Genomic DNA, 22,725 nt, shown 5'->3' with positions numbered 1-22,725 from the left:
TCTATGGGTGCCGACACGGGTGGGCTTATAATATCACATCCCTCTAATAATAGGTCCCTGTCCACGCCAACAAAACATATTTTATCATGAGTATGAACCAGCCATGTGTTAAAGTATCCGTAGAGCGGTACGTGCTCACAGCCACCCTCTACAATGCAGACAGCCCCAATAACCAACGATCCGTGAATGGCGGGTAATCCGGGAGTATCTCGGTAGATCTGGGAACCTGACTTGTAGATACAGACGCCGTGTTCTTACCTCTGGGTCTTTATTCCACTGAACCACGTACTCCCAGCAGCAGTGGGCATGTAGCACATCCAGGTCCAGGCTGCATGGGAAGTGACCGGAAGCCACGCTCAGCACCTCTGGGTAATAAAGGCGATATTAATAATAATATTAAATGGCAAGTGCTATACATACATAACAACCCCCCCCCCCTTCTCATGCATTCGCCTGCTTCCTGGCCGGAGGGAGCTGTGCTTGTCCGAACACATCTCCTGCTTGCCAACGTGCACGTATGAAGCCCCTTTAACTGTCCCAGCGGTCATATCAATGTTTGTATCCTGGTCCAGTGATTCTGTGCAGGGTCCACTAACAGATTCATTAGCCAAGAAAAATATACGCAACCAATTATTATTGCAATATCTGCTTTGGTCGTCAATATCCACAACTCCTGAATGCCAGGAAACGGAATTATTTATTAACCTTGAATTCCTTCCACGGCCTCTGTTGACTCTGGTTCACCGTGAGCGGCCGTGTCGCCCGACGCCTCCGACTCTTCTGTATTTTCTTGGTCTTTTTTCGTCCGCCTGGCCAGTTTCAGAAGGTCGGGGCTGATGTCCTGTTTAAAGACCCACTTAGCCACGGTGTCGGCGACAACCCCTGGGGAAAGCCACAAGTAAACGACGAAAAGAGTTATAAAAACATTTCTATTTCCATAACTTTGATGCTTTACAGATTATTTAAATCGTAAACCCGCACGTTCCATTCTTCAAATCTACGAATGAAAAGCAATCGGTTACCTTCCCATTCCAATCGAGGTCGGAGAAGTATATGCCCACTCATTATCTTGCATGTTTGGCATTATGTTTACATTACTACCCAAAAAAACCCAGATGGCTGAGCGCTTGCTCATACTCGTAAGGTTGTCGCGTTACCTTTCCCTCCTTTGAGTAACTTCTTGACGGAGAGCTTCCCGAGCGGCTCCACCTGTAGGGAGGATATTTTTGAGCTCTTTCTGGCCGTTTTGCAGTGTAGCAGGGTCTGGAGGATCAAGCAGTCCTCCAGCTGCTTCAGAAGGAGCTTCCAGTGCTCGGTGTCCAGAGACAGCGCCTCCCACGAGTCCGTCATGGATTCTCCATCGTCCTCCTGCATGGATTTCTGGAACTAAGAAACCATCTACTCTCAGTATTTAGATATTCAATATTCAGTTTAAAGCAGCCTAAAAAAGCATAATTACCGAAGATGTTTTTTATCTATCAATATGACATCATCATGGAAAAATAAGTATTTTTAGCGTGACCTGGCATTTTTACTCAACCCCAAACATATAAATTATCATCCAAGTGCCTCAGAAAGACAAGTGTGTTTTGGGCGTTGCAGAAAGACCAAAAGCAGAGTTTTCCAGCCTCAGGTTCATTTAGAAGCCTCATTTATGTCAACTTTATGTCCAGAAACAGTATAAGAACAAACAAGCAGTAGGAATCCGGCCGAGTATAACATCTGCCGGTATCACAGTACTAAGCCAAATCCTTTCTCACAGGTCCTCTAGATTGTAAGCTCACAGCCCTCCTCACCTGTTTCTGTAAGTCAATTTATGTTATATTCTACTTGTTATGTCCTGTCTACCCAGCACTATGGAATTTGATGGCGCTATATAAAACAATAAATAATAATAATATTTAAGAAATTTAAGTACTATAACTTTATTCATTAATAAGCAAGATAATGGAAGCAAACAGAAAAAAAACATACGCAACACCTTACTACAGCTTCCCATTATCTTACCTTCTTCTCAGCCAGAGCGTTGGTGATGGAGGACGCCACCGAATGGCCGACGTGAGCAGACAGCAGGGCGGCTCCGTTATGTGTGGACTGAACACACGCTGTGCGCATCTGCTGCCACCAGGGGGAGACTGCCTGCAGGTCCCAGGACTCGTCTATGGCCACTGCGGGCAACAGAGGGGGGAGGAAAAAAAGGATTGGGGGATGATCAGTACCGTATGGGATAAACATAAAGGACACCCATCTGCTTCCAGTGTAGGACAACCACAATGAGTTCTACTTCATACGGGATCCAGGGATATCTGACTAGGGCTGAGAGAGGGGAGAGTTAGAGGAGGGGAGAGAGAGTTAGTATGGATATAGTTTGTTAAAAAAGTAATCCAGGTGCACGAAATCTTCTCAGTGCGCCCTGTGGTGGCAGGTTTTGAGAGGCGATATTTGGGAAATTTGGAAGTTGAGCAGAGAAACCTAGAGATCTCTGCTCAACTTCCAAATTTCCCAAGATATCACCTCTCAAAACCTGCCACCACAGGGCGCACTGAGAAGATTTCGTGCACCTGGATTACTTTTTTAACAAACAATATCCATACTTTTTTTGAGCCTCTGAAACAGGGATATAACGGTTCTAAGAACAGGATTAGTTATAGCTTTTTGATACAGTGAGAAAGTTTTCCCCTTTTGATGAACAATTGGGTGGATTTTTGTCTTCTTCTGAATCAACGGTGAAGTTGAACTTCATAAACAAATTCGTTTGTTACTAATTCAAACGTGCAAACTTTCTGAAAACGTAAATCTTAAAACGCAGCCTTATTGGGGCCGGGAAGCCTCTCACCTTTCATTGAGCTCAGCAGAGACAGCGTGCGGTGGAGGCAGCGCAGGGACTGCGTATTCTCCAGGATTTCTCGCTCCTTGGACAGCCACACTTTTAGCAGCAGAGACTGTAAGAGACCCAGAAATGCCGCATGAGACATCTCACATATATAATGGAGTTCTGCGTTTCTGTGGATTCTGAAGAATTCTCCCAAATCCATTTGCCCCTTTCCCCCCGTCCCCCAACTATTTTCTGTGGGGTTGATGTGTAGGAGCTCACAGATATTAGATCTCCACCAAAGTATTCTTTGTGGTTATGGTTTGTTGTGAAATTGACTATCCCCAGTACACTAATAAACAACAAGCTCAGTAAAAATGAATATAAAATGTCCCCGATGAGACATTTGCCATTGAAGCTACGTTCCAGATCATGCAGAATGAAGGGTCTTCTTACCAGCAGAAGCTGGGGGCCGAGGCCGGCCAACTCCAACGCGTGGCACATGTCCTGCGCAGAACACGCTCCGTGCAGACACTTCCAGAAGAAGAAGCTACCTGCAGCAAGGCAGAGAATAAAACATGGAGGATAACGTCACTACCGAGAAGTGGCTCCCGGTAAACATCTGATAAACCGTCTGACCGGCCGAGCTGTGATCTCTTATATATATATATATATAACGCAGGGGACCGGGTACAGCCTGCACGTTAACAGCCGGCTCATCACTATTTCTTGGCTCGATTCATCACATAACGTGCAAATATTTAACAGAATGGAGCCATAGCACGCCAGCACTTACTGAATACAGCGCATCTGTGCATTTTTGGTACAAAATAACTGCTTTCAACCCATTACTAAATGCACAGAAGTGGTCCAGGATTTAGAGATTTGCCCAATTTGTTCCACAGCTTCTCATTTTTGCTATTTACGGAATACCAGGCCCCCGGGGCAGCCACTTTTGTTCTCCAGATGGGCGATAGCGATGTTTGGCCACCTCCGCTCCACATCCTTCTCCTCCCTCACATGGAAACCCGCTGCTCAGTATCAGCTAAACCAAGTAATCTACTCAAGCAGGCTCCCTGCTTACCTAAAGCTATATAATCCTCTTCGCCGATCTTCTTCACATTAATGGAGTTCTTGTTGCATTCCAGATACTCGAGAAATGTCTTCAATGGTAACACCCCGTCTTCGTCGTCAGCAAAGCGCACCCCGCTTTTAGTGTAGTCTTGCTTGTAATTCTTGATTAACGTCTGTAGCCTGGTGAACTCCTCCTCATCCAGCCTTAACAGGGCGGCAAGCTCCTTTAGGAAGACAAAATATGTCTTTTTACACTATTACCCTGTAAGTGGTTTATGCACAAACCCCGCTGAGGATATACAATGATACCCCTGTTAGAAGATCAGGAAAACCGGGGTGAGATCAGAGCAAAAGAGGGGAAAACAAAGTTTCTCTCTCGTTAATAAATGTATAGACAAACATATACATTGACATCATCATCATCAACAGTAAATCCTTCTTAGTTACTGCAAAGACCCCCAAAGGAGACCCCTAGCAATTTTGCACTTTTCTCTGATGAGCAATGGAACAAAAACCGAAAAGTAAAAACAAATAAAAAAGTGGAAAATATAGGAACGCTTTAATCCAAATAAAAAATATACAAAACCGCCAATGATGGAAAATAAGAGGCCCGCGTGCGATGAACGTAACTCACTGTTTCGGTCGGTGGAACGTCGTCCTCGGTCGTCACTGAATTGATTCGCTTTACGGATTCGTAGAGTTGCAGAAGTTTCAGTTTGTCCTCGCAGAAAGTCAGCAGCCCTTCATCTACAGCCTCCAGCTCTGCCAAGAAGGGAAAAACACACAAGTTACGGGAACGCAAGCCGACGATCCCCAGAGGCAAAGAGACGACGCAAAAAGCAATTAAAAGTAACTAAAATAATGCAAATCGCACAATAACTTTAGTATTTTTTTTTACAGTTTCAAATATATCACTTGAAAAAAAAATCAAGTTTAAAAATGAAACACCGGAAAATATATATTAATGATCTCACGCGGTCTTCTTCTTCCAGAAAGCGATGCTGCATCATGAGAATACCTAAGGATTTAAGTTCCTTACCTTGACTTCTAAGCAGATCCATTAAAGTCTGGGTGATGCTCGTCAGACAGGAGAGGGGCATGCGCTCGCTCGCCAGTATGTTTTCCAAAGCCTGGAAAGATACAAACTTATGATATGACAGCAGATAAGAGCCCCCCGTCCCTCAGACAGCCGTATGCCCATCCCAAGTGTGCTTATAACAACGATCTATGTGTCAGACCCCCTCAGCTCTACCTAGATGAGCACCAGAACCCCCATAACATCAAGAGAAAGTCCTGAAGGACTGTAAGGAATTTGTAAGGAATTTTCTGGTTGGAACATAATTACAAAAGGGTTTTCTAACCATAAATTTGCCTTTTAAACTTAAACTTGGATCAGCGAACTCAACGTGCCATTGGAACCCAGGAGTGATGGGAGCGATAAAGGGCCATTGGAACACAGGAGTGATGGGAGCGATAAAGGGTCATTGGAACACAGGAGTGATGGGAGTGATGGGAGTGATAAAGGGCCATTGGAACACAGGAGTGATGGGAGTGATAAAGGGCCATTGGAACACGGGAGTGATGGGAGTGATAAAGGGCCTCTGTACGCCTATGAAGCGATTCCATTAAAAACCAGACGTTTCCAGCTACAATAACATTTACAACATTAACCCCGTCTGCGCTGGATTTCTCATCCATTTCATGTGATTTTAATGGGCAAATGTTGCAAAAACAGGGACATTTCTAAGCGACCCCAAACATTTGAAACGTAAGGTATATAAAATGCAAATCAGATCAAAGAGTCCAATTGTGGGTACGGCTAACTAGCAATGACAGTAAACAAGCAAAGTCTGTCCCCGGCATGGACCCGAGTCAATTACCTGTTTCTTGGTTGCTGGGTATTTAATGTCTAAAATGATTTCCTTGACTTCTGCCTCCAGGCGTTCTAAAAAAGAACAAGTTATTGTAGAGAGAAACGTAAATGAGATATATATATATCAAAAAGGAAATCACATCATAAGAATAACAGATAAGAATTAAATTTTTTTTTATTGTTTTATATATTTAAATAAATATCGGATTATTCGTAATTACATATGATGGGATTTGGGTTTTTGTCATTATATTTCCCTTTTTTATTACTATCCCCCCCCATACGCACGTGCTAATTACTGCAAACCACCCCCATACAGATGAACGTTACTTGCCATGATTTGGGACTTTTGCTTTCAAAATTGTTTTAAGTTTCTTCACCAAGTGCAGGTCTTTTGCTCGTTCACACTTTTTATCACTAAAAAAATAAAAATATTGAATTGTTCAAATGCAAAATGAAATAAAACATCTTGCGGTGGAGGATGTCTCCTCTTGTAGAAGGGTTTTAAGAGAGTGTTCAGAAAGAAATTGATGGGAAACATGTGGCACACTGGGATAAATTCAACTTTAATATCACACAATTGGAATATGATCTAAAATTCATGACTACTGCTACTGCTGCACCTCTTTGATCGTCTCCCCGAGGAGCAGGACTGCATTTCCTTTTACCTTTTTTTTTTTTACCTTTCTACAAAGTAGACATCCATGTTGGAGAGTGCTAGACATGCTATGCTATCGCAGGATGGTGAGCACATGTACCAACTATAACAATTTACCGGTTCCAAAAACGGGGTTATGTCCCATCCACTGCTGTGTATGTAGCAAGAATCCTGTAGTCCCGACATCACACATTTTACACCAAGAACGCATCTTATATACAACTGCAAGAGTCTTCCAGCTCAGAACTACCGGTATCTAAGATCATCCGGTGATATCTTCCTCCTCTCTTACCTTAGTGCCAGGTGGAACGGGATATTAACGGTCCTAACGCTCCCAGACACCGGGTCTATCAGACATATCTGGAAGGTCTGCGGCTGCCAGCCTTGGCTCGTCACGTTGTTTAACCCCATTATTTTGTACCCTGGGTACAGCAGCCTGAAAAACAGAAAGCACAACGCGTTTTCCCCTTCACGTCTATCAACACCAAAAAATCCAAATGTATACGGTGCGTCTGTGTCCGTTCACACATTGTTCCATGGCAAAGATATAATACCGCCGTAGAAGCTGAGAATGATGGGAGTGTCAGGCTAACAGCTGACATACAAATTGCACAGAGAAAAGATGTTATATCTCATTCATGAAACAATTGCTGAACACGTCGTTAGACAGAGAAGCCCCTGCTCACCTGCAGTGCTTTCCCACATTAAAGGCCCCGACTCGCGGCCCCTGCTGCGTACTCCACACTTCCAGGATTCCTCTTCTTGGCGCGTAGATCACCAGAAACTGCGCGACCCTACTAGGTCCCTGCGTGTTTCCGAATGGAGCCGGATGACCTCTGTCTGGCTCCCGATCTTGCAAATCCTCTACTATCTGCATCCAGCCGACCTGGGCATCCCGGTAACCTAAAAACCATCAACAGCGGAGTGAGCACCGACACACTGCGACGCTGCCGTGTGCATTTACACATGATGGAATATTACATTTAAATTGAAATAATCTTATTATCTTATTATTATTATCTCTTATTTCTATAGCTCTAACAATGTACGCAGCACCTCTTACAGTCCATACATTCAAAAGGTTTTACCAAACTAGAATCGCACAAATACTACAGCTTCCTCTCTTTGACCACAATCTCAACCAAACTCTTTAGCTTTTTGTGCAAAGTTGTCTGTCTAAGCAGCATTTAGATGAGGACTGGGATATAGAAACATTCTTGGGGTTATATATATATATATATATATATATATATATATATATATAAAGAGAAATTGTGCTGCAAAGTGCTATAAGTGGAGTTGTCAGGAGGAACATGGCACTGGTTGCTCTGGTGATTGCACCATTATGACCCAATCCGCAAACACCAGAACGCTGCAGCTTTCACAAAATAACCATCTAGTGAAGCTAACATTGTGTTAAGCGTCTCCCAGCAAATCTAATTCCTACTAAACAGCAAATTTTTATCTCACTGAGCATCATGAGGCTTTTATAAATGATGAGGCTCCTATGATGTACATGTACGATGGGTGTCTAATGATGTATCTACATACATGACACATTGATCTCATGCCATCAAGCAATGAGTTTTCTCAAATCATTTTACCCCCCACCATTACCTTTCCACATTCTAACCGCAACTCCTCTGCCCACGTCCAGTAATATCACCCTGCCGAAGTCATCTGTCACGGCTGCCAAGGTGTTACAGGGGGAGAGACTGATGCTTTCTCCGTGGCGCCTCGAGTCAGGGAGGCCGAACCTGGGAATAAATATAAATCGTTGAAAACCGTACCTGCGTGTGAGCTAAATACCCTGATGGATCAGAGGAGACCCTCACACATATACCGAAGCCGGAAGCAAGTATTCAGGGGAAATCGAGTTGTTATAATAAGGTATTGAGAAATATTTTGGGGAGACACAAGAGTAGCCAGAAATAAAAAGTATGAGGCTATTCAGGGAACTGAGATTGCAATACGCAAGGGAAGCTCACATAAGAATGACCGGAGCATAACAGTCTGCCATATGGTACCGACCCCGCTGATAGTAATCCGGCTCGTTGATGGTCATCTGTAATAACCTGCATTTCTACATACAATTATTTATTCTGGATAGCGAGGAAGAGAGTAGCCCAATGGGTCTCGTATTTGAAACTTACCGCACGGCTAGTGGCGTGGCCGGCTCGACCTTGGGTTTCTGCTTCGGCTGAGGCTCCTCTTCATGTTTGCTCTTCCACCCGAGCCACCCACTAAAATAAAGCGAGCGGAGTTAGGCGCATGTATTAGGGGCCGTGGGAACAGTACAGAGGTGGAAACGTGCGGTACCTGGCAGCACTGAAGAGGGCAGAAGTGAGTTTACTGGCCACGGCAAGAGCCACGTGAGACAATAATGGCTGAGTGCTTCCCTGTAACATCAAACACAGTGTTTTTTTGTAGTTTAGAAAAAGAGAACAGAAGCCCCCAAATTGCCCAAATAAACTAGTTATTAACGAGTCAGTAAAATCCCGCAACTAACCTCCAGAGCAAAAAAGAAGCCGGTGAACGGGTTGGAGCCCACGGTGATATGTTGAGACATGGTGGGGGGACTCCCTTTTATAGAGGCATTAAAACCTCCTAGAATGGAGGCAGTCTTCATCTGATCAAACGGAGATAAAGCCATGACACCTTTAAGAGGGGATACAAAAACAGAAATAACTTCAAATATCTATATCCAATATCTAGATTGTAAGCTCCTTTGAGCAGGGCCCTCCTCTTGTTTCTGTAAGTCAAATTGTTATGTTATATACTACTTGTTATGTCCACCCATTGAACAGCGCTACGGAATTTGATGGCGCTTAGGGTCAAGAACACATTGATGGTGTCCAAAGAGGGCTTAACATTACACACGAGAGTCTCTGAATAACATAAGGAAAAAATATTTTTTTATCTAAATAGCAACATAACCAGCAGGGAAAGATAACTTTTTAAATTTAAAAACATTTAAAAGGAAATGTGTAGAGATTAACCCAAAATCTGTTACATGACCTACAGTACCCTCCGCTAATATCGGCACCCTTGGCAAAAGCAAAGAAGGCTTAACATTATTAACGTTTAACATTATTTTATAACTCTGTGTTGTGTTTGCAATTGTTTGATATCTCTCAGAGCAGAGTATTTTGTGTATTTTTTTTTATCAAAAGATCAAAAAAATACACACTAAAGTCAATTTTTTCACAGCCTTCTTTGCCCATATTTACCAAGGGTGCCAATATTAGCGGACGGCACTGTGTGTCGACAGAATGGCTTTTGAGCAGTTGGTTGGAGATCCACCACCAAACGTCTGGTTAAATCTAAAAGCTGAACCTCAAATAACCAAGACAAAAAAAATAAAAAAAATAAAAAAAGGTATGTAGAATACCAGACCAGATTTAAAACATAAATGTAACAGAACTGATGGAAACTCACCAACACTGACATGGTCTACGATATTGTCAATATCCTGAAGGCCCCACTTCTTGTAAGCCAGCGGTGGAGGTTGGACGTTCTCGTTGCCTGAAGCTGTAGCTAAAGGGAATACAGAGAAGAAGACTTAAGACAAAGGGATATTTGCACGCTAATCTTTATCATATGGAACCAAGCTTATTTATTCTATGTATGAAGCGGTTAGATAAGATGACTGCGTTTAAGAGCAGACTGTTACATTGTGGTCTCATGTAGGCATCTCAAGAACGGACCCACCTCTGGCTACCTGATTACGACAAGCCCTGAGCGACTGGAAAAGGCTGAAGCCATCGATGGTGACCACAGCAGACGGGTACAAGATGCTCATTTCTTCATGCTTTTCACAGAAATAAAATAGGAAATGTTAGTTTCAAAAAAAAAAAAAAAAAAAAAACTGTTGGGGGCATGAAGTACCCACGAGAGATAACACGGGGGGGGCATTAGGACTGCTTTTTATGGGCAATTTTGCATTATTGCATTATTGTGTTTTTGTATGAGGGGAAAAAAATATCTTGTAAACCAAAAAAATTTCCTGTGAGTTCTACAGTTCCTGAAACACTATTCTTTAAAAAAAAAAAAGATGACAAAAAGATAATACATCCAATTTTGAGGCATTTATTCAGAAAAGGTAAAGAATCGTATTTTAGACATGTCTTGCCAGCATGTATTCATTACAAATACAACCCCATGACTATTTTTCACGTGATTTATTTAAAACATACTACCTGCTCTGTTAAACCGGGGTGTCTGGGTATCTCATAGGTTCTGCATTTAAGTTGAAGGATGGGGTCCTCATTTAAAAGTTGAGCAAGAAGCAACACCCCGCTCTAGAAAGAAAGAGAGCAGATTTAAAACACACCATTTACGTTATCAATTTTCTCTGTTACCTTATATTTAATCTTGTCGTTAAAAAAAATAATTAAAATTAAAAAAAAACAGAATTATTTGCTCTGGATGTCTGAAGTTCTATTAAGTTAGATAAATATGGTTAAAAAAAATTATATAAATATAAAAAATAAAGATCTTTTAAATAAAGACTTTCTATGTTAAGCATTACGCAACGCTGCTGGGTTCTCCCACTTTCTAAGACCAAGCAGACTACCCTGTCCGAAAACTGACATCAAACCCATCACCAAGTGCAAAAACGTTATACTTTTCTTCCAGAATTTCAGCATGGACAGCTCCAAAGAGAATTCAGTCCTGAGCTGACCGCTGGGCTCTGGAAGTATACGGTCACTGATAACGGCCCCGGCCACGTAGTTAAAAAGCAGGGAAATAGAGTGAGCTGGGTACGGCTGACCCTTTAATAGACAGCTGCATATCGGTAAATGGCTGGTGGGTTGCAACCAAATAGACGGCTTTAAGACCGCAGGTTCAGCTACCTAGTAATAATTCATTTAGATGACTCTATAATCTGGGCAGGGGGAAGATCTCTGTGGACGCCCCACTTTTAAAATAGAATTGAACCTGGTGAGGGATATACACAGTTCTGAATTAAATCAAGCTGCACTATACGGCTTATACTCCTCAAAACAGGCCTTAACCCCCATTAAAAACAATGCATTGTGAGCCCGTACATGTACGGACTTTGTCATTAAGCGGTTAAAGGTTACAGTGTCTATATTAAGCCAGCTCCAAAAATCCTCTGAAGAAGCCCCTTGAAGGCAAAACGCATCAGGTCACGGGCATTCGTTTTGCAAATTGTATATTATATCAATTGTTTTTTATATATTCAATTATGTATTTTAACCCCTTGGCTGCTAAGCCATTTCACACCCTGGTGCTAAGCTAGTTTTCGGCATTTTGGTGGATCTCGCGTTTAAACGTGTTTCAAGTAAATTTCTTGGGAATAAACTATACAAACCATATATTGTTTTTTTCAGCACACCCAGCAGATTCCAAATATACCATTTTTATATGTGTATGTCTCATTAGGTTTGCAAAATACAACCAAAAATGGGAAAAAAGTGTAATTTTTCACTTCCAACTCAATAAAAACTAGTTTGTAATGTTATTTTTCTAAACTCTAATATCAAAACCTGTGTTGCTAAATATTTGTAGTAGGTAACAGGTCTAAAATAAACAGACATTGAGAACAGTAGACTGTGTTTTTCTAATATTTTATTGCTAAAAGTTAAATTTATTAGACTATCACAAAATTCATCTTTAAATTTAATGCATGGCTGCGTCAATTAAACAGCTCTAGCTGCCCTGGATGTTAAAATATGCCAACAAAACTATATATTTTTAGAAACTACACCCCCAGCCGCAGCAAATGAGGTCTTATTTGTATTTGTATCACAAATCTGACTTGCACAACAAATAAGTGAATATCACACAAATAAAAATAAAAAAGAAATAAAAATTTAAAGCGACAAGTTCATTTATGTCTTCCGCACTCCAGGTTTGTCCTAGAAACACATGCAGCCCCTCATTTGATGCGCCAAGGGGTGTAGTTTCTGAAAATATATACTTTATGTACCATAATTTAACTTCCCAGCTGTCTAGAGCTGTCTAAATGCAGCCATCACCACTAAATGTTTTAAGACAATTTTTTAACAAGATTCTCCAATCTGCCATATCTGAAGTTAAGGTGGTCTAGACATCTGGGAAGTTAAATTAGGGTACATAAAGTACACATTTCAAGAAACGACACCCCTTGGAGCTTCAAATGAGGGGTTACATGTATTTCTAGGACAAAAGTTAAGTTCACAGATAATGATGGAATATGTCGCTTTGGCTAGAAAATATGTTTTTTCTAACCATAGCGACATGTTCATTTGTGTCTTGCGCACTCCAGGTTTGTCCTAGAAACACACGCAGCCCCTCATTTGATGCGCCGAGGGGTGTAGTTTTTGAAAATATGTACTTTTTGTGCCATAATTTAACTTCTTACGTGAGCAGTAATGCCACGTCAAGGCTTCAACCCTAATTACTGATCATTCACACGCCTTTCATATCTCCATTCACTCGCAGAAGCACACACCATACTTTCCATACATTCACTCGCAGAAGCACACACACCATTCTTTCCCCTTACGATCCCAAAGAGATGATCGTAAAGGGAGAAAAAAATCACTTTTACAGCAAAAAATAAGTTTTGCGGTAAAAATGCAAGGGGCTCCAGGGATGACATGGTTAACTTTCGTACTACAGGCTATACGGCTGATTTTTGCAGTTCATCTGGATTTCAAAAATTGCCTTCCTCTACCATTGGCTAAATTTAACCCCATGATCAAAGGGATCATGGGGTTAAAATTTAGTATCGCCCATTTTTAAAAAGGGAATATGACTTTTTATAGCTGTATGATCACTGTGATAACAGTGGCTACCACAGTGATCATTTAGCTAGAATACTTAAACTTTTTTTTTTTTTAAAGTTAAACCAGTTTATGTTTAGATAATTTAATTTGGGGGTCTCTAGGCAATTTTGATCTTTATTTATCTGCCTTTAGAGACCCCCAAATCATTTTTTTTTACTTTTTTGTACATTTTTATTTTTTTAACATAATATGTTTTATTCTTTTTTTACAAGCATTATACCGTTGGAAAGGTGAGGCGATTACCTTTCCAACGGTATATGTTGGGGGTCTGTAGCTGCTCAGATGCCTGAGATACAGGCATCTAAGCAGCATGCCCCCATCCCGTGAAAACTGACAATTGTCAGTTTTCAATAAAGTTGCGCGGTGACGTCATCGCGTCATTACGCGCGACGTCACCGGCCGGATCGGGTGGTCCCAGTGATGCCCTTCAAAATGAGGGGCAGATCGCCGGGGTAGGTGGTGATGGGGGTCCACAGACCCCCATCAAGGTAGGAGAGTGCTAGCGACGGCATGGTGCCGTCGTTAGCACCTGACTGGGACTGCTAGCGACGGCACCATGCCGTCGTTAGCAGTCAAGGGGTTAAATATTGATGCAATAAGCATCTATTAAATATATTTTATACTCTGTAAGCTGTTTGTTTCAGAGCTAGCGCATAGACCTGGTAATAGTTAACCATTTAATGCCAGCATGTTAACTTCCTATGAAATGCACATCTTCTAAACAAATGCCTGGCCTGATCTGATCAGCAATATAAATCAGCAGAGACAATTTTTCAACGGCGTTGGTTTGTTGTAAAGAAACAAAAAATGAAGTCCTTTAATGTCTTTGTGCAAAATAAAGTGTTCTAAAAACAATTAATAGGGAGTCCCGGCATCTACCTTTCAGACAAACGGCAACGCAAACGGTTTCAGCTTACCTCGGTGTAAAACCGCACGTAACCCGACGTGAACCCGATGACGATGCACGTCCAGTCAGGCCGGCCGGTGGAGCTCCTGTGACACAAAATAAAATATTTGCCGTAAGAAACACGGCCGTGGGGCTTTGGAGTGCATGGAAGGGTATTTGTTACCCGGTGACTGTCGGGGCAACTGGACCGATTTCTTAAGATTACAACCCCAAAGCTCAACACACATAACAAATAGCAACACTACTAGGTGGGCAAGTCGTGCACGGAACTGGGTGATATTATACCAGAATATCGCGTCTGAAATTATAAGCAGGAATAATTATGACAAAATGTAATATAAGAGTAAGTGTTCCATGTAATTTCAATTGCTATTTTTTTTGCTTAACAGTCTTGACATGAGTGTTCCCCTTTTTTCAGTTTTTTTTTTTGGAAAACCCTCCAAGTGCAAATACTGGGAAGCATTACGATCCTCTGTTCCCCGCCTGCTTTGCCGACGTACACTTTTTATTTTTGCTTCAGTAAAATGGTGGCTGCCCTGAAAAGAGGTCTCGTGTGATTTGCAGGTTCATACAGAGTGAAGGGAAAATGTGTCTCTCAGTGGTCTCTCCAGTCGTACAGAGGAACAGAATGCTCAAAATCACTGCACGCCCCGCCATGCCAGGGGGCTTATTGCACATTCGTGATGGACGCTGTGGCAAATCTCCATTAATAGCACAGAGCGATAGGATTTTCACTCCCCAAGGATTCACAACGTGTGGGTAGCACATGACGCACGGCTATGTAGAAGGAAGCCAGGGGGCAATGAAAATGATTGATAAAAACTCAAACATCAAGCAAAAAAAGGATCTGTATATATATAAAAATAAAGTCTGAAAAGCGGTGTTATTACCATGACGTATTCCTGCTGAATGGACAATTCATCTGCCTGTCAAGGTGATAAGACCACTTTTTAAACTTTGCAAAAGAATCTCTCTCTCTATGTATATATTAAATGCAGAGTCCCCATTGTACGTACAATAAGTGCAAATTTGTAACTATGTACATCTACTTGCACATAAAATAGAAACCGCATTTAGTGCTGTACTACACACAAACACTCTTCACGTGTTGTAACCAGAGATAAACTTTGTAATCTCATAGTAAGTATGGAGGTACCTCTTCTGGCTGGCCAGCGGGATGCACAGGGCGCTGCTGATATACTCACTGCAACAAAACAAATGAAAGAACAAAAGGATCAGTGATCACACAGGATCATTTCTCACGACGGGCCGTATTGTTTAAACACTCGGGTCCTCCCGCCTGTCCGACAGGTGTCCTCAAGCCATCTGCCCCTCACTCTTCCCCTGATGCCCCTCGCTCTTCCCCTTCCCTCCTAAAATATTGGCATGCCTTGGGAACTAAACAGGACGGCCCCTGTAATACTCAGGACATAAAGCGGTATAGCATCTGTGAGTCGAAAACGTTCATCAAACGTCGTAAACAATGAGAATATCTGAATCATTTTGTAGACCAACATTCACAGAGCCGATCAGGACCTCAGTGGTCCCTTCTTCAGATATAAATAAAAAAAAGGGGGCCGCTGAGGTCTTAAAATGCGATTACATTTCACTCTGTGAACATATTCACTGAAAGTATCTCCTGCCAAAACTATCTTCTCGATGATCAATATATTATATTTTCCACTAAAATGCTGCTTTTTTGGTGCTTGAACATTAAAATTTAAATTAAAAACGTACCTGTCTTCGACATTCAAAGCCCCGCTCCAGACCACCTCGTACTGCATGTCCTCTCTTCCCTTTTCGTTTGCTTTCCATTTTGCTGAGGATTCCAACCCAAGACTCATTAATAACGTTTTTATTCGCATAATTAATTCCTACTTCTATAACTTTGCTATTTACACAAACTTTTGTACGGTTTGAGACACACGGATCGCCAAAAACAGAGATAAATAAAAAAGGGATCTTCTTTTTTTTTTTTGCCAAAACCGAGATTTGTATTAAATTACGTTTTTTATGCAAACTGTATACTATCATGGTCACTGAAGCGTGTGTATTCTTATTTAATCACTTAGGGAAAGTCCCAAGGAATGTTTCTGATTGGGCATATAATCCAGCGCTGTATGCGGTAATAACCCCCCCCCCAGCGCTGTATACAGTAATATAACCCCCCCAGCACTGTATACAGTAATAACCCTCAGTGCTAAATACAGTAATATAACCCCCCCCAGCACTGTATACAGTAATAACCCTCAGTGCTAAATACAGTAATATAACCCCCCCAGTACTGTATACAGTAATAACCCCCAGTGCTGTATACAGAAAGTGCTTGGTTGGGTGATTAACACCAAGTCATTCTATTTTTACCACAGGCAGTATAAGAACAGAGCGAGGACGCATACAAATGGCTGATACGCACCAGCCGGAAAACATTAGAGAATTAGTCTTTTTAATCTGATACTAGTAATAGTAATTTGGTGGCAGTTCCCCTTTAGAGACAATCTTAAATGCTATTTTTTCTACCTAGACTTTAAACTCTACCCTACTCATCACTAATAGGGGGTTAGGAATAAAACGATTCTGGTGCAAAGCTTGAGAAATGGTCTTAACCCCGTTGCAACCAACGGAACGGTCCAATCTAGAGGAACATGACTGGTTGCTATGGAAATAACCCCCCACCTCCCCCCCACCCTGGTGAAGGTAAGCATTTTCAGGCCGTTTCTGATTACAAATGGCCTATTCCCGGCGTAGTGAGCGGCCCGATGACGGCCACATTCACCGAGCGCGTCCTGTGTTCAGAATTAATCCGCAAACACGCCGGTTACACAACAGAGTGAGTCACGGGAACGGGGGGCGCGCCGCTCACTCACGTGCCAGAAACACGGCTTTCTGCTCGTGGGCGATCACCATGAGGTCGCTGGTGGGCGACAGGGACAGCACGCAGTCCTGCAACCAGTAGGCGTTCTCAGGCTTGCTCGCGACTTCTTCTTCTGCCTACATAAAAGGAGAAGAAACATTAGAACAAGAGGCTGTGATCTAAAACCAGACGGTCAGAGGATTAGATTTAATGTAAGGAAGTTTTATTTTACCGAGAGGGTGGTAGATAAGTGGTAGAGGGTAATACAGCCTCCCAGCAGAAGTGGTAGAGGGTAATACAGTGAGGGAATTTAAACATGCATAGGACAGGGATACGGCTCCTGAGTCTAAGACGAGATCAACGACTGATTAAGCTCTGAATCTTTACATCGGGTAAAACGGGCAGAATAGATTCCAGCGGCGGTGCACAATAGACGTTTCGTTACCGGACTCCCCGTATATTGTAACAAAGGATTATTTCCATAGAGGGAAGCCGGATTCGGGGAGCATTGTGTAACTCTGTATTTGGGAATGTAGATAAACGTCCCATCTGCTTCAGTCAGGCGGCTGTAAGCTCTGCGGGACGGGGGGCGACGCGGCTGATCCGGCAGCCGGAGAGAAAATAAGAAACTGGCAAAGAAACGATTTCCACGCAGATCGGGAAGAAACACGCTGGGCGCCGACCCAGCTTCACACAGAGAGAATATCCTCGTTATACATTAATCACCATGGAAGCGGTCCATACCGGCCCGCAGCACCCTACAATTCTCTTCTACAGGGGCCCTTATTTATAGAAATGGGGACCATGTTACAAGAGCGACCTCCTGACGCAAACACGCCGATTACTCTCAGCCTAACGGCACGCTTTTGAAAGTCCGCGTCACCCTCAGCACCTCTTGCACAGTCGCACTACTTGGTCTACTAGCATGGGCATCCGAACCCTGGCGGCCTTTACGGAGAGACTAATGATTACGGTCTGAGACTTTACGACAGGAGAAACGGGCGACTAGGCGGGTCATCAGGTTCTATAACGCGTCTATAACGGTGACCCGTGGCAAACGTTTACATCGCTTCATAGAACTCCGCGAGCTCGGAATCCACATCCGGTGCGCAGAGCGGTAGACGGAGACGTCTGGAAACCATCGGGAATAGAAAGGACTGCGGAAATTAGCGGGTAGGATCGGTTATATTTCGGGGAGGTTGGAAATGTACTTACAGGCGCTTGGCTCTCATTCTCCTCCCAGGCTCCCCAATCCTCCGTCTCCCAGCTGGTTAAATTATCTGCGAAAACACAATAAAGAAACGTTCTAGAAGCTGAAATCAACGAAACAAACAATTCGGGGTTTCACAAATAACACAATGACAGGGAGAAGAAAAGCTGGCGGTTACGACCCCAGACCAGGGGAGGGTAACAGGAGCGGCCGGCGGGAGCCTCGTGTTGCGCATGGTGATGATCGCGTCTGTCCCGGCAAATTCACCGGCTACTGATAAGAGACACCGTTGTGTTCCAGGAATAACAATAACAATCATCGGCATAAAATGCAAGTTGAAATCTGAATGTTGTCCCCAAATTCGAAGGAACATACCTCCCAAGTGTCACAGTCTTTCTGGGACAGTCCTGATATTCACTACACAGTTCTGTGTAGTTGCCCCACTATCCCTCTTTTGTGAGCAGTTGGGATCGTGGGCTGGATGGGGAGATCCTCTCCCCTCCTCTGACCGGCCCGGGGATTTGCTATGTAAGCGGCTCTCACTTGGCCACCTGGCAACCTTTCAGCCAAGCCCCCCACCTCTGGCCACAACGCCCCCAAAAAGTTGGGGGTATGCATGAATCCATCTATAAAGCTCCAGTATCTACATACATCCCACAAGGTAATGCATTAAATAATAATAAAAAAAATAATGATAATAATAAAAATAATAATAATAATGTGTGCATTTTTTTTTTTTATTAGTGGGGCTGTTTTGGAGATATTTATTTTAAACATTTTTGGTGGTAACTTGTGGCAGAGCCGACATAATTGAATTATCTGAAGGGCCCTGGATAAGTCTGTCTTCTTCTATAACCAGAAGCCTTCTAGAGAAGCTGCCCCGACCTCGATCATTGAAAGCACAGCACTCATGTAAAGAGCTGAGAGAGAGCACATCGTCTGCCCAACAGATTAAATACAGAGAAGAGGAAAACCTATCTGCCAAACATCCCACATAATTCATGAATACGTATCAGGGGGATACGACGCAGAATCCCACTTACAGAGATCAATGTCAGACATTAAAATGACCGACGGGGAGGAGATCGCCTTTTAATCTCTTTATCGGTTTGAATTGTTTCTTCCGGCTGCTTCACGCAGGTTATCTCACCGGCGACCCTTACCGTTATTACACCTCATTATTCAATCTATCGGACCTAAGAGCCAGCACCGAGAACATGGAAGGCAGCGATTTTGGTGCATTCAACCAATTCTTTTAGGAATACATATATTGGCAAAGTACGGGTTTGGTTTAACTTTTTTTTTTTATTTGCTCCCTCAATAAAGTATAATTCGTCATTAAATTCATTTTAAACAGCTGCAGGTCTGTAAACTACACACAATATGTACATGAATGTATTTGATTTTATCCTGTATTGACACTGGAGGTTACTTTTCAGCTCCGACGTGCTATAAAATGATGCGTTCGCATTGCGGTGACTAGTATGAGGTCATACGCGCATGTTCTATTTATGTGCAGAGAAGTGAGTCACTCCTAGATAATGATCGGATACAATTGTTACAAAGCGAGATCAGTTCCAACTCCTCGCTGGTTGCAAATACAGGTTAAAGAGAAGCTGCCATTCAAGCCAAAGGGCTTCTTAGGTATAGAAAATACTCGGGTTTATAGATTGATATTTAGTCCTGGCAGCGAGCAGGACGCGGCGCGCATGCAGATAACACAACGCATCCCACGACGAAGGAAAACATGACTCAGAGGCGCTGCAGAGGACTTTATCGCTCCCTGAGCTTCCAGATGGAAAGATTCATTCCTTTAGATATCTTTAACGTCACCTGCAGGTCTGGGGGGGGGGGGCTGATAATTACCCGATAATGAGGCAAATAACCGGCCCGGCCCATCATAAAAGAAAATACATCTCAAATATAATGTACGGAATACCTATTGACTCTTCATTATATACTATATACAATACATACTATGTACCACTATATACTATACATACTATATACAATTATGTAAGATACATACTATATACAACACATACTATATACAATAATATACAATACATACTATGTACCACTATATACAACACATACTATATACAACACATACTATATACAATAAATCCCACCCGACAGTTACATGGGAAAGTAAGAGGTGAGCAGAGTTTTTGGGCATATTTCTAATTCCTTGCTTGTATTTTCATTATTTGAAGGATTTTTGGGAATGTCTGAGTAATTATAACTACTTATAAAACCTCCCATTTGATTGCTGCGCACGTTTCTGCATATTTCACGCAGTTATTTGGGACACTTCTCCTGTTCCCAGCGCTGGCTCAGTCGGGACACGAACTCAGATTCCGATCGCTCGGCTGAGGAGCTCACACATACGGCACGTCCAAGGCTGTAGGAAAAACTATGGTCCAGGTCCTGTTTTTCTATAACGTGTATAATGTATGCCTTCTACTCCGCATCCAGCATGGATCATACGAGAATTTCCACTGCTTGGACGGTTTCTCTCCATGCGAAGGAGATAAGGAAAGCCAGTGTTTTTGGTTTCCGATGCCCTTGTTAAGTATTGATACGTCTCACCGTGCATTGGCCGGGGCCAACACCGGTCAGCTTCTCCTACAAGACGGACTGTGTTGGACCGGTACAATGCATATATAATATAACCACAGTATGTAGGACCAGTTCAGCTCTTCCGTTCAGCATTATGAAGAGGAAACACCAGCAGACAATCTCCTGCAAGAAGGGCTTGTCGGCCCTGTATAATGCATTGGTAACGTGGGAAACGTTTCTTACTGATTTATTATGCATTATACATGGTCAGGCATCCCTCTGCGGTTTGACCTTCGCAGTGAACGGTGATATGAGTATGTTGGAAATGTTCCTTCACTGCAGAAACCCACGGAGGTTGCTGCATCTCAGCTTCTGAACCACAGCTTTGTAAATAAAACATCCAAGCCTGAAAGGTTTCTCAAGTTGTATATGGAAGGCGTGTGTCCGTGTGTCCGTGTGTCTGTGTGCATCCGCCGCCACGGACATCTCCATTCCATTGAGGCAGTTTGTCTGGCACTAGAGCGTGAGCGGCAACCTTCAGGCCTTGAGGGACATAAGATGCCAGAACTTCTAGATACCCCAGTGTGAGTTCTGGAAACTATCACAATGGCTGGAATGGACTAAATGACTTGTGTTGAAAGTACAGATTTACCTGAATCCAGGTGTGTTTTTTTGGCCCTGGAGGCCTGAAGTTTGGCACCCTTGCGCTAGGGCAGGGGCGTCCAACCTGCGGCGCTCCAGCTGCTGCAGGACTACATCTCCCATAATGCTCTTTCAGCTAAGGGGCTGGCTGAGGAGGATGGGAGATGTAGTCCTGCAGCAGCTGGAGGGCCGCAGGTTGGACACCCCTGCACTAGGGGGTTGCTATGGGCAAGCCGATTAACTTCCTCTCTAGTGGCCGCCTAATAGGACCAATATGGCCAGCTGGTTCTGGCCAGGGATCTAGAGGAACATATTCTTCCCACAGCTTTGGGACTTTTTCTTTGAATAAATGGAAATCACGATATTCTGAAATTCCACCGCAAGAGCTTAAAGTTGGAGATTATCCCCAGGGCTAGAAGCACAACTCTCCCTGTTAGTGGCCGACATACAATCAGCGCAAAAACCCGCAGAGCTCTGGCTGTGATATTCACCTTCTGGCAGCCCAGGGAGAATGTCTCACTCGACGGAACACACGTAAACCACATGTTCTGTGCACACGTCATCAATATGTACAACACAGAACCTTGTCACATGCACCTCATCCTGGAGCATCTCCCCGCCACCCACCAACACAACCGAAGACACGCTGCGCTTCGATACAATTCCTAGTCCTGGCTCCCCGCAAGGAACACGGAGCATCGGAGAATATGGCAGCATTCCCAGAACGTTATTTGATCAATGACAGGCCACAGATTGCTCGGAATCAGAAGCTGCAGCGGCCGGGGTTCAGGGATTGTAGGCGAGATCACGGCGGAAATTAATCAGAAAAATACATGAAGAACAACTGGTCCTGGCAATTTTTATTGTCTCAGGGGGCTTATTTACTAAAGGGAAGAGTTGACAGGAGAGTTGCAGTTTCATCTCACTGATTTCAATTTACATTATGAGGCCTGATGGGAGTGATAAAGGGCCATTGGAACACAGGAGTGATGGGAGTGATAAAGGGCCATTGGAACACAGGAGTGATGGGAGTGATAAAGGGCCATTGGAACACAGGAGTGATGGGAGTGATAAAGGGCCATTGGAACACAGGAGTGATGGGAGTGAAAAAGGGTCTCTAACGCCTATGATGCGATTCCACTAAAAATCAGCCATTTCCAGCTACCATAGTCATTTACAACATTAACCCCGTCTGCGCTGGATTTCTGCTCCATTTCATGTTATTTTAATGGCCAAAATTAGCTTTTCTTTCAAAAACAAGGAATATTCTAAGCGACCCCAAACGTTTGAACGATAGTGAATATTACAAAACGCTAACAAAGTGTTTAATGCCCTG

General features: G+C 43.1%; 1 protein-coding gene across 3 annotated transcripts in view; it reads right to left on the bottom strand.

Annotated features, from left to right (window-relative positions):
* The window catches only part of RAB3GAP2 (RAB3 GTPase activating non-catalytic protein subunit 2), a 28,676-nt gene that overhangs the window by 5,011 nt on the left and 940 nt on the right, over positions 1–22,725 (bottom strand). For 2 of the 3 annotated variants that reach the window (XM_053459651.1, XM_053459653.1), the window contains exons 2-26: positions 18,191–18,255; positions 16,989–17,112; positions 15,859–15,940; positions 15,278–15,325; positions 14,132–14,207; positions 10,617–10,718; positions 10,129–10,228; positions 9,856–9,954; positions 8,927–9,075; positions 8,737–8,816; positions 8,571–8,660; positions 8,035–8,174; positions 7,104–7,320; positions 6,710–6,853; positions 6,094–6,176; positions 5,767–5,831; positions 4,926–5,016; positions 4,521–4,648; positions 3,897–4,110; positions 3,269–3,366; positions 2,837–2,942; positions 2,008–2,168; positions 1,158–1,386; positions 706–882; positions 259–365 (exon numbers count right to left, since the gene is read on the bottom strand). In XM_053459651.1, coding sequence (XP_053315626.1) covers positions 259–365; positions 706–882; positions 1,158–1,386; positions 2,008–2,168; positions 2,837–2,942; positions 3,269–3,366; positions 3,897–4,110; positions 4,521–4,648; positions 4,926–5,016; positions 5,767–5,831; positions 6,094–6,176; positions 6,710–6,853; positions 7,104–7,320; positions 8,035–8,174; positions 8,571–8,660; positions 8,737–8,816; positions 8,927–9,075; positions 9,856–9,954; positions 10,129–10,228; positions 10,617–10,718; positions 14,132–14,207; positions 15,278–15,325; positions 15,859–15,940; positions 16,989–17,112; positions 18,191–18,255 — 2,975 coding nt within the window. Of the gene's footprint in view, positions 1–258; positions 366–705; positions 883–1,157; positions 1,387–2,007; positions 2,169–2,836; positions 2,943–3,268; positions 3,367–3,896; positions 4,111–4,520; positions 4,649–4,925; positions 5,017–5,766; positions 5,832–6,093; positions 6,177–6,709; positions 6,854–7,103; positions 7,321–8,034; positions 8,175–8,570; positions 8,661–8,736; positions 8,817–8,926; positions 9,076–9,855; positions 9,955–10,128; positions 10,229–10,616; positions 10,719–14,131; positions 14,208–15,277; positions 15,326–15,858; positions 15,941–16,988; positions 17,113–18,186; positions 18,256–22,725 lie in introns of all 3 variants that reach the window. The other variant, XM_053459652.1, reaches the window with a different exon arrangement.

This window comes from Spea bombifrons, chromosome 3 (genome assembly GCF_027358695.1).
Source record: "Spea bombifrons isolate aSpeBom1 chromosome 3, aSpeBom1.2.pri, whole genome shotgun sequence".
NCBI lineage: Eukaryota > Metazoa > Chordata > Amphibia > Anura > Pelobatidae > Spea > Spea bombifrons.
This window is presented reverse-complemented; position numbering and strand designations above follow the sequence as displayed.